Source organism: Schistocerca piceifrons, chromosome 6 (assembly GCF_021461385.2).
Source record: "Schistocerca piceifrons isolate TAMUIC-IGC-003096 chromosome 6, iqSchPice1.1, whole genome shotgun sequence".
NCBI classification, from domain to species: Eukaryota; Metazoa; Arthropoda; class Insecta; order Orthoptera; family Acrididae; genus Schistocerca; species Schistocerca piceifrons.
The window spans coordinates 394,283,330-394,299,308 of NC_060143.1; the positions used below are offsets into that span (position 1 = coordinate 394,283,330).

The 15,979-nt window shown below is 37.6% G+C and overlaps 1 protein-coding gene across 3 annotated transcripts in view; it reads left to right on the forward strand.

The window, feature by feature from the left end:
- Positions 1-12,869, forward strand: part of LOC124802448 (influenza virus NS1A-binding protein homolog) — a 108,628-nt gene extending 95,759 nt beyond the window's left edge. For all 3 annotated transcript variants that reach the window (XM_047263232.1, XM_047263234.1, XM_047263233.1), the window contains exons 10-13: positions 2,376-2,501; positions 7,082-7,255; positions 7,365-7,535; positions 10,843-12,869. In XM_047263232.1, coding sequence (XP_047119188.1) covers positions 2,376-2,501; positions 7,082-7,255; positions 7,365-7,535; positions 10,843-11,123 — 752 coding nt within the window. In that variant the 3' untranslated portion in view covers positions 11,124-12,869. The remainder of the gene's footprint in view (positions 1-2,375; positions 2,502-7,081; positions 7,256-7,364; positions 7,536-10,842) is intronic.
- The last annotated feature ends 3,110 nt before the right edge of the window (positions 12,870-15,979 follow it).

The following is a 15,979-nucleotide window of genomic DNA, read 5'->3' on the forward strand; positions in this document are numbered from 1 at the left end:
TTTAGATAATACTCTTACTTGATTAGTCAAATGCAAAGATTTAATTGTTCCAATTTTTATAAAGAAAAATTAATAAATGATCATGACTCACATTATGCAGTACATTCTCGTTCAATCCCTGTCTTAATTTGATTTATACATTTTTTGTTTTCTCTCTTCTGTCAGGTTTGTGTAGGGATTCAAAACATCGAAGGTGTTCACTCAGCATTGGAATGAATACCATGTGGTTGTTAGTGGACAAAGAATAAGGCAAGCAATGTTAGCTAGTTTAGACACAAATGAATATATATATGTGGGTGGTGGTGGGGGTGACAGGAGGAAACACAATGGCTTTGGGAGTTTCAGTTGGGATTTACTACGAATGCTATAACAGTATTGCAAAATGCAACTGTATGTACAGAATTTTGCTGGAGTAGGATGTGGGAAATTATTTCCCTGTACAACCAGAAATGACAAATTGAAACATGAAAGGGACTAAATAACACTGCATATTCTGGACATTTCAAATAAGGTTAAGTATTTTCAGCATACTTAGAACAGCATTTGTTGTTGAAAATTTCAACAAGATTTTTGAGATTCCAAAAAAGAAGACATAGACTATGCAGACATAGACAGACTAGAGAAAAACGACCCACCACCCGTGTCCCAGAGCTTTTATTGCAGTTATTTGCTCATTGCTGTTAGTAATTACGTATGAAGAATGATTGTAAACCAATGGCTGTGAAAAGAGAGACTGTGTGAGCTGTAAATTACTATACCCCTTTGTATGCTGAAAAATGTGTGTTTGCACATGCTGTTGTGGCGGTATGAACTTGAGGGGTGAATATTATTTTAGATTAGACTTTTCTTTGAAGCATTGTTTTAAAATCTGTTAACAATGCTATCAGGAGCATTTTCCAAAGACTTGCATATGAGGTATGAGAACTCTGTTTTCAGATGAGTTAAGAGAGTGCAGCCGTGATTCTCTATTGTAACCCCATTAGGAAGGTAAGAAGTGGCACAGACGCTCAGAAGTGCTGCCAGAGCTCTTCATTGTTTGAAAGGTTAAACACCTATTATGAATCACTCAAAAATGTGTATATTACATATATTCTTTAGGTGGCCATTGGCAGACCAAATTACTGCAGGTAACTACCAGATTATCCGTTAATACTGTAATGGCACATTTAGTGTCTTCGTGGATTGTGAATGTAAACTTTAGTTTCTAGGCCTGCCTCTTGGTTTGTCAGCGGTCCCTGTTGTCGCTTCAGCGGGCTTGCGAAGGTAGTATAACTTTGTACGTTTGAGCTGTGTGATGGACTCGCTGCTATTAAAACACGTGTTTTCCTATTTACTTTACAGCTTATGTAATGCACCGGCCAGCAGTGCAGTGGGCCGGAGCTTGACGGAGGAATCATGCAGCACTTAAAAAACCCTGATAAAAGGGATTAAACTTGAAAGAATTAGTGGCATCATAGTCGCACTACACGAGGAGGCTAACATTTTAGAAACTGCCAGGAGAATAGTGACATGGTGTTGGTTGACTTTAATATGTTCACAGTGTCAACTGTAATAGGTTAACTTATTAGTTTCGTTCATGTACATACTGACTCTTCAGCACACCATGTTGCACAGTTTTTGGCTCGGGCATTTCTTTTTTAGTGTTGCTCTCTCGTTGCAGTGCTTCTGTAGCCACGTAAAGAAAAAAACATGCAAAACTTTTGACAGCAGTACCTCGGTAAGTGGAAAATTTATATGAAACATAACTAGTGTATCTCATTGAGAATGGTTAGTAACTTTCCAGAAATATTTTTTTACATCTTAGAGGGAAATGCTCCTGAATTAAAATCCGTTTGAAGTTATGTTTTTATTTTCAGTTTTTATTTTATTTTGGTTTGAAGACTGGACTATACACATGTATAGTGCGCCATCTGTTTCTGGCGATATAAAGTGCATGGAACTATTGTTGACATCATTCAGCTATCATTTGATTTTCTTCTTTCAGCTGTTAACATGAGTATTATTTGGAAAATAAGAAATATTTGACCCACTAGTCCTCTACAAGCATCATTTTACTTGAAATACAAGATATGCTGTAAAACTTTTTATCATGCTAACTTGAATTTTTAACTTTGGAACTGATAATTCTGTTATCTATTCCTTGTGGAGCATATATCTTCCATGTAGATACTGAAAAGTAAAATATGGTTGTTTAAGGACACAAGTAGGTGTTTGCTGCAGTCAGTTGATGGATGGGGTGTAAACTGACAAATCTTTTCAGCTGTCTGCTTGTGGTATGGCAGTGACCAGAGTGCATTGAATTGCTTCAACATTTCATTGTCATTCGCAGTACCACATTAAATTTCTAACTGTTGTTTTTTTTCCCCCTTCTTCAGGCGTTTGCAGCTTAGGTAACAAGATTTATTGCGTGGGTGGTTGGAGTGGACAAGTGGGGATTCGACAGTGTGACGTCTATGACCCAGAGAACAATACTTGGACAAGTATTGCACCTATGCAGACAGGTGTGTAAAAAAAGAATAGTTGTAAGAATGGTGTAAAATTTTTTGCTGAAAGGAAAGTGTCTCAGCAGAGCTTCAATCCAACTAAAATGAAATGACATGAAGTAACTAGAGTTCCTTTAACACATTTATGTAGGTGATGCACAAAATGATATTGTGTTAAGAGACTAACAGTTGTTCCTTAAATTCATAACAAAGGAGTATTAAAATCAACAGTTGAATGGAGATTCAGTATGGAGACAATTGCGTAGTAAAAAGAGGTATGAATGAATGGAAAGCTTATGATTAGCAATCATAGTGTCATTGTCAGCTGATTGGGAGACAAAAGTACTGGTGAACTGAGACACTGCAACAGAAGATCTGCCAGAAAATTCATGCCCAGGAAATTCATGCCAATATCTGTGTCTTTGTCATGGAACTTAACACAGAGTTACAGATCTGGACACAATATCATTCGTGATGATGCAGGCTATGGAAGAGTGTCACCAATTGCGACCAGCCCAGGTATCCTATGGTCAGAAGTGTGCACAGCAACCAAATTATTATTATTATTATTATTATTATTATTTATTTTTTTCCGGGGGAGAGGGGGCAGGAGGGGGGGGGGGGTAGGGAGAAAAGGGGAAGTATATCCTATATTCAGACAATAGGAAATTAAAGGCCAAGGAATTTAGTGGAAAGTCATTTTGCCTATATTTTGTGCATCTCTGGATTTATATTCATGCAGTCTCAAGGGAAAAGTCAAACTGAGGCAGCTACTCACTCTGTAGCCTAACCATTAGCTGTACAAATACGCTCTCAGTTGCTGTGCCTTCATCGTATCCATCTGTGAAGTTAGTGTTTGAAAGTAGGCTATGATATGGTCCACACAGTTAAAACTCTTTGCTGTTTTGTTACTGGATGAAGTAATGTGTATGGCCAGGTAGTATCATTTACTTAAATTAAGCACAGATAATCATCCAGCCACATACTACACTCAGTTGATGACCTATGATGTGGTTATTAGAGTGCAGTAAATTAATACGGAGGTAGCTATTACTGAAGTTCACATGTGGTAAACAAATAGTTAACACAGTTACTGATCAAAGTTCTTAAATCACTGTCCTTGAAGTCTGTCATACAAAGATGAAAGGTATTTGCACAGCAAGTATAATTTGGAAATAACTTCAGTCAGTATGATCCTACTGTCACAGTGATCATTATTGAAATTTGAACAGTCCATGGTGATGATTAAGCACTCACTGTACAATTACTCACTTAAAACAGTCACTGAGTTATTGAATTAACTCTTGGGTGCAAGATCTGGATAAATTGTGGTATTTTTTTTGACTGGTACTTCTACTAACTCGTCTGTGGTACACTATCCCATATTCGCGGTATAAGTCGTGATCTTTTCAAACTCTCTGCAGGTTGACTTAAAGTAGCTTCGAAAACAACTCTAGTATGAGTTTACAATAATTAGGACTGAATTCAGCTATTGTCATTTAATGGATTTTCATAAATTACTAATTTTTATTGAATTGCACTGGTTAATGTGCCTAAATATGGGGTTATATTTCAGCGACAATTTTTGATGTGATGTTAGTTATTCAGAGATGCAAGAGTGCAGGTATTGCTAACATATTTTTGTCACTGTTTGTAAGAATATTCTCTTATTTATATATATTCTTTTTCCTAGACTTTATTGGAAGTCAGTAATTGGGTACATGTTTACATATGATCAATAACAAAATCTGAAAGTCTGATGTTTTGCAGTTAGCACAGTTTTTAGGAAAACATAACTAGATCATTAACTCCTGATAACCAGAGGAATGTGATAGATTATGTCAAGTTGGATAAGCTGTGGGTCAATATTTGAAATATTTTAGGTATTATGCACATGATAAATGTCAGTATTGAAGAAATCACTAAATTTGAAAAATATTATTATTATTATTATTATTATTATTATTATTATTATTATTATTGAAGGGAAAGAAAACATAAGAACTTGAACGGATCCACTTGCTTTGTTACAATCTTGTAATGTTAGTAATGCGGTTGCTTTCCATGCACTCTGAATGGGGGTGCACAAGCTGAATACCGTTGCTTCGTAACAACACATGCTGCCACTGCTGCCCCCGCACTTTTGCAGATGTTAACAATATGTGTCGTGTAGAAATGTCCACCATACAATGTGGCCTTAGTGCTATAAATTTTTCAGTTGTTCAGGCCATCCACAAAATGTTTGCAGTGCAAGAAGTTGAAAGATAGTGGACCTAGAGGACATGAGCGGATGCAGTGATTGAGGCAGTTCAAATGGTATTGTTTCTGGAGGACATCTGAAAGGTTGTGATGTTACATGCAAAATTATTGTCAAAGCACAGTGACGATTTAAAAAAAAAAATCCACAGCCATTTCACAAAGTAAATTTGAAAAAAGAAAAGAAAAAACAATGTTTCATTTATTAAGTTACTTTCCTGTGTACTTGCTGCTGTATTGCACTATAATTAGGGTAACGAAGAATAGTTTTTATGGTAAGGGCCATTTTTGGTGTTACTCTTTGTTGAATTATTTTGGAAGTACAATATTCATATTTTCTTTGTTTTTATGTTTTTGCATTGGTTTTAATGTTACATTGAAAATGAAAATATACATATCAATTATATTTATTGACATGAACACTGTATATATTTACATTACTGGATAAAAAAAATTACACGAAACATATTAAGTCTTCTAAATATATTCTCAGTTAAAGAGAAAATAAGTGTATAAGCTTGAATTTGAAAGCTTTTCACAAGAAAATTGTCATAGCTTCAAAGTTCTCAGATACATTATTCCACCCAGAGGCTGTAACTGAACACAGAAAACAGACTGTTTTCAGCATAAAACAACAGACATTTACCAATTTCCACATTTCCTCCTGGCATGGAAAGTTGTTCCACAGAATTATTAAGGTATTACATTTAACTCTGAAACAGATACAACTCAGTTAAGATTCTGTGGCTATATGTATGCATGATGACTGCAGAAATACTATCGTCAGTGGCATGAGGGCAGTAAAATAATTCAGTGGTGACAAGTGAAAATTATCGCCTCCAGCATAAGGAAGAAAGGCCACAGATCTATGTTCGTCTTCGTACACCTCCAGAGATGGTCCAAACTCCACAGCCCGACGAATCTGCTTCTCGGTGTATCCAACATATCATTCATGACCTACATCAAGGCAGAATTTGAAAGAAAACTTTAAAGTGCAGCTACATACTTTTAAGCTATCTATGACACAGCCTGGAGATGAGGCATGATATAAAAGCTGCTGCACATAGTTCTGTGCAAATGTTAGCCTGATTGACAATATGCTAAATGAAGAACTGTTCCAGCTAGTCAATGGTATCCATCATAAGCTCCGCAAGAAAATTAAAAGTCTATCACAGGGATCAGTCCTTGCTCCACTACTGTACAGATTGTACATTGCAGGCATGTTGAGAATAAAATCGAGACTGTTTAGCTGCACCATGACTGGGCACAAGTAACAAAGTGTATCTCATTGAACAGTAAGAATAAATCCTAACAGAAGACCTAGATGTAGTGAGAAAGTACTTTCGCAAATGGAGATGCCACCAAAACATAAGTTTCCTACTTCTACCCAAAAAATAAACTCACTGGAAGAAAACTTAACATACAATTTGAAAACACTATGCTTCCTCACAGTAAAACAAACTTAACTGGGTAACCCTTGATAGAACTCTTGATCTGTTGGAGCATCTTAACAAAAATGGCAAAAACCTGAAAACAAAAATATTCATTCAAAAACTATGTGGCACAACCTTGAGAGCATCAGTATCAACCTTATCTTGTTCTGCTTTGGGTCTTGTCAGCCGCTGAAACGTTGTGCCCCAGTTTGGCTAAACAGCCCATATCTATAAAATATAGATGTCCAACTAAAAGCAAGTAATGCCATGAGAATTATTGCTGGTGTCACCAAATCAATGCTTAAGGAATGACTATCAGTATTGAGCAACATTCCACCCCCATGATGTATAAATCCTCTCATGAACAAGTAAAAGATTAAGTAACAAAAATCTACCAATCCATCAAGATGTCAGTCATGGGAACCTTAAACGACTCCACTGTAGATGAACATCAATAACAACAGCCAGTCACTGTATAAGAAGAATTCAACCGTACTAATGCATGGACTTGAAGATGGGCTGGACAGCAAAATAATAATAATAATGTGCAGTGTATCACCCAAAAGCTTCGGGGCTTTTGCTTCACAGGCCAAACGTGGTCAGTGCTGAACGTAATTGGAACCCAGCATGTCAGATATGCATATTTCTTTATGTAATTAAGAGTAAGCAGCTGCCCCACATTTTGAATGTGAATAAACGCAGACCTTGACGTCATGGAAGAATATCCCATAAGATCATACAATGGTAGACCAGACTTCTTACTGTTGACTTAGTGGAGATGAATTATGTAAATGCTCTGTATTTTTGTTTATAAGATTTTGGATTGCATATATTAAGCTGTACACTTGCTGGGTTCATTCAGAAAGCCATACAATAAATGAATACTGACAGTATTCTTAATGTTTACAGGTCGGAATCAGGCTGGTGTCTGCTCGATGAATGGGCTGGTGTTTGCAGCTGGAGGTTGTGATTCCTGGAATTGCCTCAATACAGTAGAAGTTTATGATCCACAAACAAACTGTTGGCAGTTCACTACAAACATGATTACTGCTCGGCGTGGATGTGGGCTCACTGTTTTCAAAGGTGATTATCTCATAACTTGTTTCTCTCAAGAAGACTATTTTCATAACTGTGCAAATAAATGTATGTGTAAAAAGAAACCTAGCAGAATTAATTGGTGGATTTTTACCAGGCAAACTGTATGCTGTTGGTGGGTCAGATGGAACTCATTCACTATCTTCAACAGAAATTTATGACCCTGTAGAAAAGACATGGACCCCAGGACCTAGCATGACAACTCCACGTGCAAATGTTGGAGTTGCTGTCATTGGTGACAGATTGTATGCTGTTGGTGGATTTTCTGGTAAGTGTCACTTGAAAGAAGCACAGTTAGAAAATATTTCAATGAACTGGAAAATAAAATAAAAAACAATGAACTGTTTTTTTGATGTAATAGAAAGTATTTCATGATCCTCACTGAAAGTCTTCCTTGTATTTCGGTTAACTGTCGTCACCTGTCTGCATTTGTTTTGGTAACCTTGTGTCCCATATTTCTGTTGGACTTATTCTGTTGTGGTGATGAAAACAATTTGATCTTTGGTTGGTAATATTAGGTTTATTGCTGATGATGAATAATTGGCATCTTTGTGAACTATGAATTTGCAAAGAAATTTCTTACTGGGAGCAATGCATATGGGTCATCGGCTGAGCATGGTTATCAAACTGTTGTAATGCACAGTAAGTGTCTGTTCCACTGGCAAATGGTGGCAACTCAGTTCTGGAGTGAGAACAATCATCTTTCTTGACAACCAAGCTTTTTATTTGTTTCTTGAATGGATAGACAACAGTTTACAGCATATTTAATATTTGTACAAAATTTATAGTGCACTTCATATCAGAGTCGTCTTTAATTTAGCTGTGCTCATTAGTAATTACGCAATAGTTGTAGAATGCATTGCAGTTAAAACTGAATAGAATAATAAAATAAACATGCTCAATTAATTCTGGTACTGTATAGACAACTGGTACAGGGCATTATATGAAGATGTGCGCGGAAAAATGGGCTAACCCTCAAATGTAAAAACTTGGAGGCCATCTGTTGTTTGGTACAGGAATTATCAAAATTGACATTGGCCTCGCACCCAAGTGTCATATTAGGATGTAATACAACACAGAGAATTTCTTGTGTTTTGCTAGATATGATTTCTGTAATGTCAAAAAAGGGGTAACCTTCTGTTACACTCCGGCTTCCGTCCAGCAGAAAGAAGCTGAATGGCTAAGTAGCAGGGTAGCAGATACTGTCATATGATACACAGACAACAGGTAATTAACTGTAATTTGAAAACGTTTGGCTGCTGAGGTGCATTATATTGGATTTAATAAAAGTGCAAACATGAAATATAATCCTTGTGTAATTCATCCTATTAATCACTTTATGAACCAAGTTTTGGGTGGTTGAAGTGTTCATTTGGCATATTCATTACAGAATACAAATAGTGAACATGGAGGTTGTAGAAATAGGAACCTTTGATGAAACACTGAAAAATCAGTGCAATTTATTGAAAGAGGAATCCACAGAATTGGCACAAAGAAGGGGAGTGGGTGGGGGGGGGGGGGAGGAGGATGAGGAGGAGGAGCACTACTGTGTATTTGGGGAAGATCTCATGATGGCGTTTCTTGATGCAGAAAACTCATTTGATAGTTATGTATGACGGCAGTATCTGTTCCCGAAAGAACAGTTACCGTGGATGACCATGCAGCTTTGCTAGAAATGAAATAATTGAATGGACACCCCAGCTGCAAACAGGCGTTGATGTACTTCATTGGGGACATGTTGAAAATGTGTACCCCGACCAGGAGATCCCGGGTTCGAGTCCCGGTCGGGGCACACATTTTCAACATGTCCCCAGTGAAGTACATCAACGCCTGTTTGCAGCTAGGGTGTCTCAATTATCATTTCATTTGATAGTGCCTGTATAAGAAAGGTCTGGGAAACACTAGGAAAGAAGGAAGTGGAAAGAGAGACAAGTAGAGTGGATGAGATTTACTGTGGAAGCCTAAGTTGGGTGAATATGGGAAATGAATGGACAGATTGGTTCCAGAAAAAAAAAGTGGTGTGAAACAGGACAGTGCACTATTGCCTCTCCTTTTGGTTGTGGTTTTGGATGAGATAATGACAAAGGTAGTGGAAAAAGCTGAAGAAGACAAGCAACGGTGTTCGAAAATGACTTGGTGATCTAGGTAAACAGGAAGGAGGGGGTCAGGAACAGCTGGATGTTTGGGGAAAGAACTGACAGTCAGTATGTAATAAAATTTAGTATGAACAAACATGAGATCCTCGCTACAACTAGAAAGAAAGATAGACTAACTAGTGGAACAAGGATTAGAGATGAAATACTGAAGAAGGTGCAAATTGTCAAGTTCATGGGAAGTGTGATAAAAGGAAAATGGAAGAGATGAGACGAGATCAGTGAATATGGCACACAGGCAGAAGCATTCCTGCGAAGTGCTGCGAGCCTGGTTTGGAACAGAGACTTCACACAAAAAAGGAAAACATGATCTATAGAAGTTACTACATCACAGTACTGACTTGTGCATATGGAACATTGGTAATGAAGCAAAGGGTTGTAAGCAGATTAGACATGTGAGATGAACTTCCTCAGAAGTAGGATAGGAGCAACAAGTAGAGATGGGATGAGGAATGGAAGGATAAGGGAAATAGTGAAAGAGGATCCCTTGCAGACCAAGATAGAAACTTCAAGGCTAAGATGGTATGGGCACTTACAGAATGGAAGAAACGAGGATTCCCAAGAAGGTGCACAAAATGTAGATGTGAAGGAAACGACAAAGAGGAAGATCAGGGAATAGGATGTCTTAAAGGTGTGGAGGAATGTGTTGAAAAAGAGGCTAGGATTGAACCAGAGTGAACACAGAAAGATAGTGAGAAAAAGAGACTAAGTGGCACGGCTTATATTCCAAACAGACCCAGCCTGGGGCTAGAAATGTCGATGAGGATGACAGGCTTAATAAGCAAAAAGGCAGTGAACATAAAAATTGATGTACACCTTTCCTTTCTGTTCATTTTATTTCTCTTTGTATGGTTTTACCAAAATGTAAACATTCAATAAATGGCATAAGTTTAGAATATTGTAATAACTTTTTAGAGTTGCTTTGAAAAACGGCTAGTAATTTTGATTAGTTAGAATAGTTAAAATTAATTTAATTTTTTCCAAAGGAGCCTCTTAAAAGAAGCCAGCTGAATTGAAAAGTCTTCAATTCATCCTTCTGATAGTTTTCTGTAGGAAATAAATATTAAATCTTTGAACTGCCTCTAATATTTTTGATTGCAACCTAAATGCTACAGTAGGCTCCAATAAACTATATTAGAATAGTAATCAGTTGCCATGAATGTCTATCCACTTGACATGCCAAGCTTTCAGTGTCTTGTTTGTGACTCATTTAGGGAAGATACACATTTGTCACTAGTTTACAACAAAATGCAAACACATTGAGTTTCAGAGCTTATTGTTGAGACATACATTCAAATGTGAATCAGTTCATTCAACGAGCAATGGAAATAAGGTCAATTTTGTTACGAATATGAGAAAAAGAAAACTTTGAGCTCTTATACTATCTCATAGTTATTTACAGAATGTTTTGTTATGTTTCAGGGAAGACATTCCTAAACAGCATTGAATACCTGGATGCTACAACTGATGAATGGACAACATTTGTGCCGAAGGTACTTCCTGTGGAAGAGACGATCCTCCAGGATCATGAGGAGCATCTGACACAGAATGGAGTAAACTGTGATAAAAGCAATCAGCAGTCTTTGGACAATGACAGTGAAAATGAGAAAGTACAAGACGATTTAAAGAATAAAACTGAAATCATCCAAAATGGTGTTAAAGAAAGCTTGAGCCAAGGGTCAGTTACAGCAGTAGGAAGTTAAGGAAGTTGGCTTTCTGAAGCAGCTCTGTACTGAAATGAGTCATAAGTATTAGTCTTATTTAATGACAGTAAATTGTTTTGATTCTTTGAGTGGCAAGTTTTGGCCATGGAATTCAATGTTACAGAGCATGTGCTTCAGAAGTGAAGTTACCTTAAGCTGTGACTGAAATGTGAAGAACAATGGAAAATTTTTGAAAACACTGGCATTTCTTTCTTATTTATGCCTGGTGATATGATCTCTGAGGTTTTATTCCCCTTGCCATTACAAATTAGTTCAGACTGTGATGTGAAATTGCATTTAAAAAGGAAGTTAATTTTTTGATTTGGGACTTTCTGAAATTAATCTGTTGTATGGTGCCACCTACATTTTCAGACCCAAAATTCTACCTCTGGCACCAGAAATACAGGAAGTTTCCTACAACTAAAAAGACTACAGTAAAAAATCTTTGTTATTTTATGTTACTTCATATCCTTTGAGATGAAATAGGCTTGAGACAGAACTGATAGACACTGTGTGTGTGAGTGAGTGAGTGTGTGAGTGAGTGAGTGAGTGTGTGAGTGAGTGAGTGTGTGAGTGAGTGAGTGAGTGAGTGATGATATAAATCATATGTGGTAGGCAGTATGAGTGGAACTCTGAGGGGGGGAAATAAGATTTGTATGACATATTCATATGTTACACAACTGTTGCATTTCATATTACTTACCTTAATTTTAGTAGACAACTCTCATAACAAGAATTCTATTGTGATAGACATGTAGATTCATAAATGTTAATATTGTATCTCATGTTCTTGCCTGCTAGCGCTGTTTTTATATAAAAAGGAAAAAGTGTTCAATCATTACCTAATTTTGAAACAATGTTCAAAAATGCAAAGCCCTGTCCTTAACATACAGAAACATAGTATTACTCATTTATTTGAAAAGGTCATGTGAAAGATCTTAGTAGTTTAAAATGAGCCTTCAACTTTATTTGTATCTTACGTATGCAGATGGATTGAAACTCCAAAAATTTTAATTGTTTCATACTATATTTGTAGGAAATAAAGAAAAGCTGTTTCTCACTAATGACACGTAGTACAAACAAAAAATCTGCAAGAAGTGTGAAGCAGAGTAATAACTGAGTGTTGATCAATCATTATTTTTACCTATGAATGTAATTTCTTTTATTTTTAAATATTCTTGTTCCATGGTGGGGTGTGGAATAGACCAGACTAAAACTGTTCAGTTATTCACATCTGTTACAATTACTTTTGTCAATTGTATGTACGAGATGGAATAACCAAAATCTTGTGCTTTGAGCATCACTGTTACAAACCATAGTGTGAAAAATAAGAATGGTTTTCTAATTGTGTAAAAGATGGGGTTAATTCTTAATGATCTATTTTGTATAAATTTCCTTAAACTGTTCAGATGGAAATTGACCAAGCATCCTGTGTTTTTTGTTGAATGGGTTCTTATGGGGGCAAAAAGTGACTGAAAGAAACTTAATTTTATCATTAAATGATCATGCCAATTTCATAATGAATGAACTTTTATAACAAAAATCTATAATGGTTGAAAGATGTGAAAACCTTTGATATCTGAAAACAATTTATTTTTGTAATTGTTTACATGTTCATTATCACACCTCAATCAGGAATCTCATGCATATGTAACTACATATACACCACAAATTTGGAAGACAATCTTCCTACCAGATATTTATGTATCATGAATACTGAAATAAATCTCCACAGAATCAACTTAAGAGTGTTGGAATTCTTGTTAATTTTTATTTTGCTTTGTGTTTGCTGGACTTTCAGCTGTTTCGCATAAATTCAGAGGGCAGCCATGCGCGTAAAAAGAAATGTCGATGATGAACCATGTGCCAACAGTGGTGAGTCGGTGTGTGTGGCATGGCAGTGGGATTGAAAAACTTTTCAGATGGGTCTTGAACTGATCAGGGGATTCCAAAGAGAAGCAGTCAGGTTTGAAAATAACAACCTGCCATGGACGAATGGCAGCTTGAGTCTGTTTGTCTGAACTTGTGCATGAACACTGTAGTCAAGAGCTTGAGCTGCTGTTCAGTTGTGCATTTGTTGCTCATTATTGAGCATAAACGTTGCAATGAAAGAAAGAAGAGCGGTGTGCAGATAAACTAAAATTTTTTCTCAAGAGCTGAAGAGTGAACAGTGCTTTGAAAAAATCTCTGTGTATGTCTGTTATTTTATGGGGGAGGCAACTTCTTTAGAGTGTTGGCTTATTATGTGTAGTTTTAATCCTTGTTATTTTATGAAATTAACTTCAGGAGCAATACAAAATAAAAAAAAATTATGTACATTTTGTAGAGGAATTGAAACATAACCTCTTCCATTTTGGAATAACATGTAAAATACCTTCTGCCACTGACCAGGTCTAAAATAGAATTTGGGCTGGCAACTTAGTGTTCTTATCTTGGAAATAATTGACCCACAAAAAGTGGTGAAATATTTCCCCCAGCCGGAAGAACCTTGTGATGCTGCTGTCATTTGTTACAAACATCATTCTCTGTACATTAAGGGGACAAGTCATGGGATACCTCCTAATATTGTGTTAGACCTCCTTTCACTCCGCATAGTGCAGCAAATCAACATGGCATCATCTCAGCAATTTGTTTGGAGTCCTGTGCAGAAGTATTGAGTCGTGCTGCACTCTACCATCAGCTCTTACCAACTGAAATTGGGACTCTGCTGATCAGGCCAAGTTTTCCAGTTGTCTGGAGTCCAACCAATATGGTCCTGAGCCCAGGAGTGGTGGTGCAGGCAATGTAGTACTGTTAGCAAAGGCACTTGCATCAGTAGTCTGCTGCCATAGGCCAATAATGCCAAATTTTGCCACATTGTTCTAATGAATACATTTGTCTTGCATCCCTTCTTCTGTGTTTATTTCATGCAGTCTGTTGGTACTGACAACTCCATGTAAATGCCCTCAGCTTTCAGTTGTCTAGTGAAGGCTGTCAGCCATTGTGTTGTGTATAGTAAGAGGTAATGACTGAAATTTGGTATTCTCAGCACACTCTTGACACTGTGGATCTCTGAATATTGAATTCCTTAACAGTTTATGAAATTGAATGTCCCATGTATCTACCTCCAACTATCACGTCTGCCTACAGAGAAAGGTCCCCAATTTGTCCGAAAGTCTAGAGCAAGGACAACCTATAGTTCGGCTTGTAAACTGCGCTGTGGCCCAAGCGCTGTAGATCTCAGCCTTGCTGCATGTTTCCCCCACAACTATGGCACACTGTAAGAGCACAAAGAGGGAGAAACTACTGACGTGCCACATTTAAGTGGCCGTGCAGCTGCCCTGCTTACTATGTGGTGGTGTGTTTTTCCCCGTTTCGCAACAACATAGATCACAAGCAAAAGAAATTTTCAGTATTATTTAATTATTTTTGGTATCTTGAAGACACACACTTTTTATCAGGTATAAACTGCACATGCACAGGGGTGCTTTCAGCCGAAATGGTAAACTGTTTCAAAAACAGACATAACACTGACAGTGTCCTCAATTCGTTTAGGAACATATCTATGTAGTTCTTTTAAGACAAGGAATTTTTCAAACATAGTTTTCTTTAACTCTGCTGTTTTGTTCGGGTCTATATGACCTGAAATGGTTATAAATTTTATTTCTTCTTGTGAAATTTGGTGACTGTCTGAAAATGCAAGGGTAGAATGTGATTAAAAAGTTTAAAAATATTTCAAGTCATGTGGTCTAAATCTTAGGAGTTACATATGTAATCTTCGGGACAATCTGACCTGACATTAATATGATTACTCTGAAATCAAATACTTACTGGTTGTCTCCATAGTAGTAATGACTCTTTGTTCACACTTACTCTCAACATTCAACAACTCAACGAAGATGCTGCACACAATAGACTTGTCATTATGACTCGTCACGACTTGTCGTCGCGACTTGTCGTCGCGACTTGTCGTCGCGACTTGTCGCCGCGACTTGTCGCCGCGACTTGTCGCCGCGACTTGTCGCCGCGACTTGTCGCCGCGACTTGTCGCCGCGACTTGTCGCCGCGACTTGTCGCCGCGACTTGTCGCCGCGACTTGTCGCCGCGACTTGTCGCCGCGACTTGTCGTCGCGACTTGTCGTCGCGACTTGTCGTCGCGACTTGTCGTCGCGACTTGTCGTCGCGACTTGTCGTCGCGACTTGTCGTCGCGACTTGTCGTCGCGACTTGTCGTCGCGACTTGTCGTCGCGACTTGTCGTCGCGACTTGTCGTCGCGACTTGTCGTCGCGACTTGTCGTCGCGACTTGTCGTCGCGACTTGTCGTCGCGACTTGTCGTCGCGACTTGTCGGTTGTTAAAATTATCCAACGTTTTTGCTCAGTTTGTGTTGTCTATCATCTGTGATTAGTCTGAACTGTGACGTCATGGTGATATTGACTGACAGAGTTCGAACAATTAGTAGTCCACAGCCTGTTAAAAAGTAGTGTATGGACTTCTATTCATAAAAATGGGAACTTAGAATGGCAGTTGCAATCACCAGCCCAACATGGTCACCTACCTGCTTTGAACATTATCAGGAGTACCCCAAGAGTTACCAGGTATGCAAGCAGCAGAATAAGTTACATAAAAAGTATTTTCTACAGCACTTCAGAATGAAATAATAGAGCTGTCAAACATTAATGATTCTCTTTTTCCTGCTTGCTTAGGACTCCTATTCCTTGCATATGTGTATCGCTCACATGGGGAATCTACAAAACGTTTGTGGGACAAGGATACTGGGTGAAACATATTTTGAGCAACCATCTCCCTAGAAACATTCTGAAAAAAATCACGCGTCTTGCAATTTGATAAGAAATTCACATGAGAGGAAAGATGACG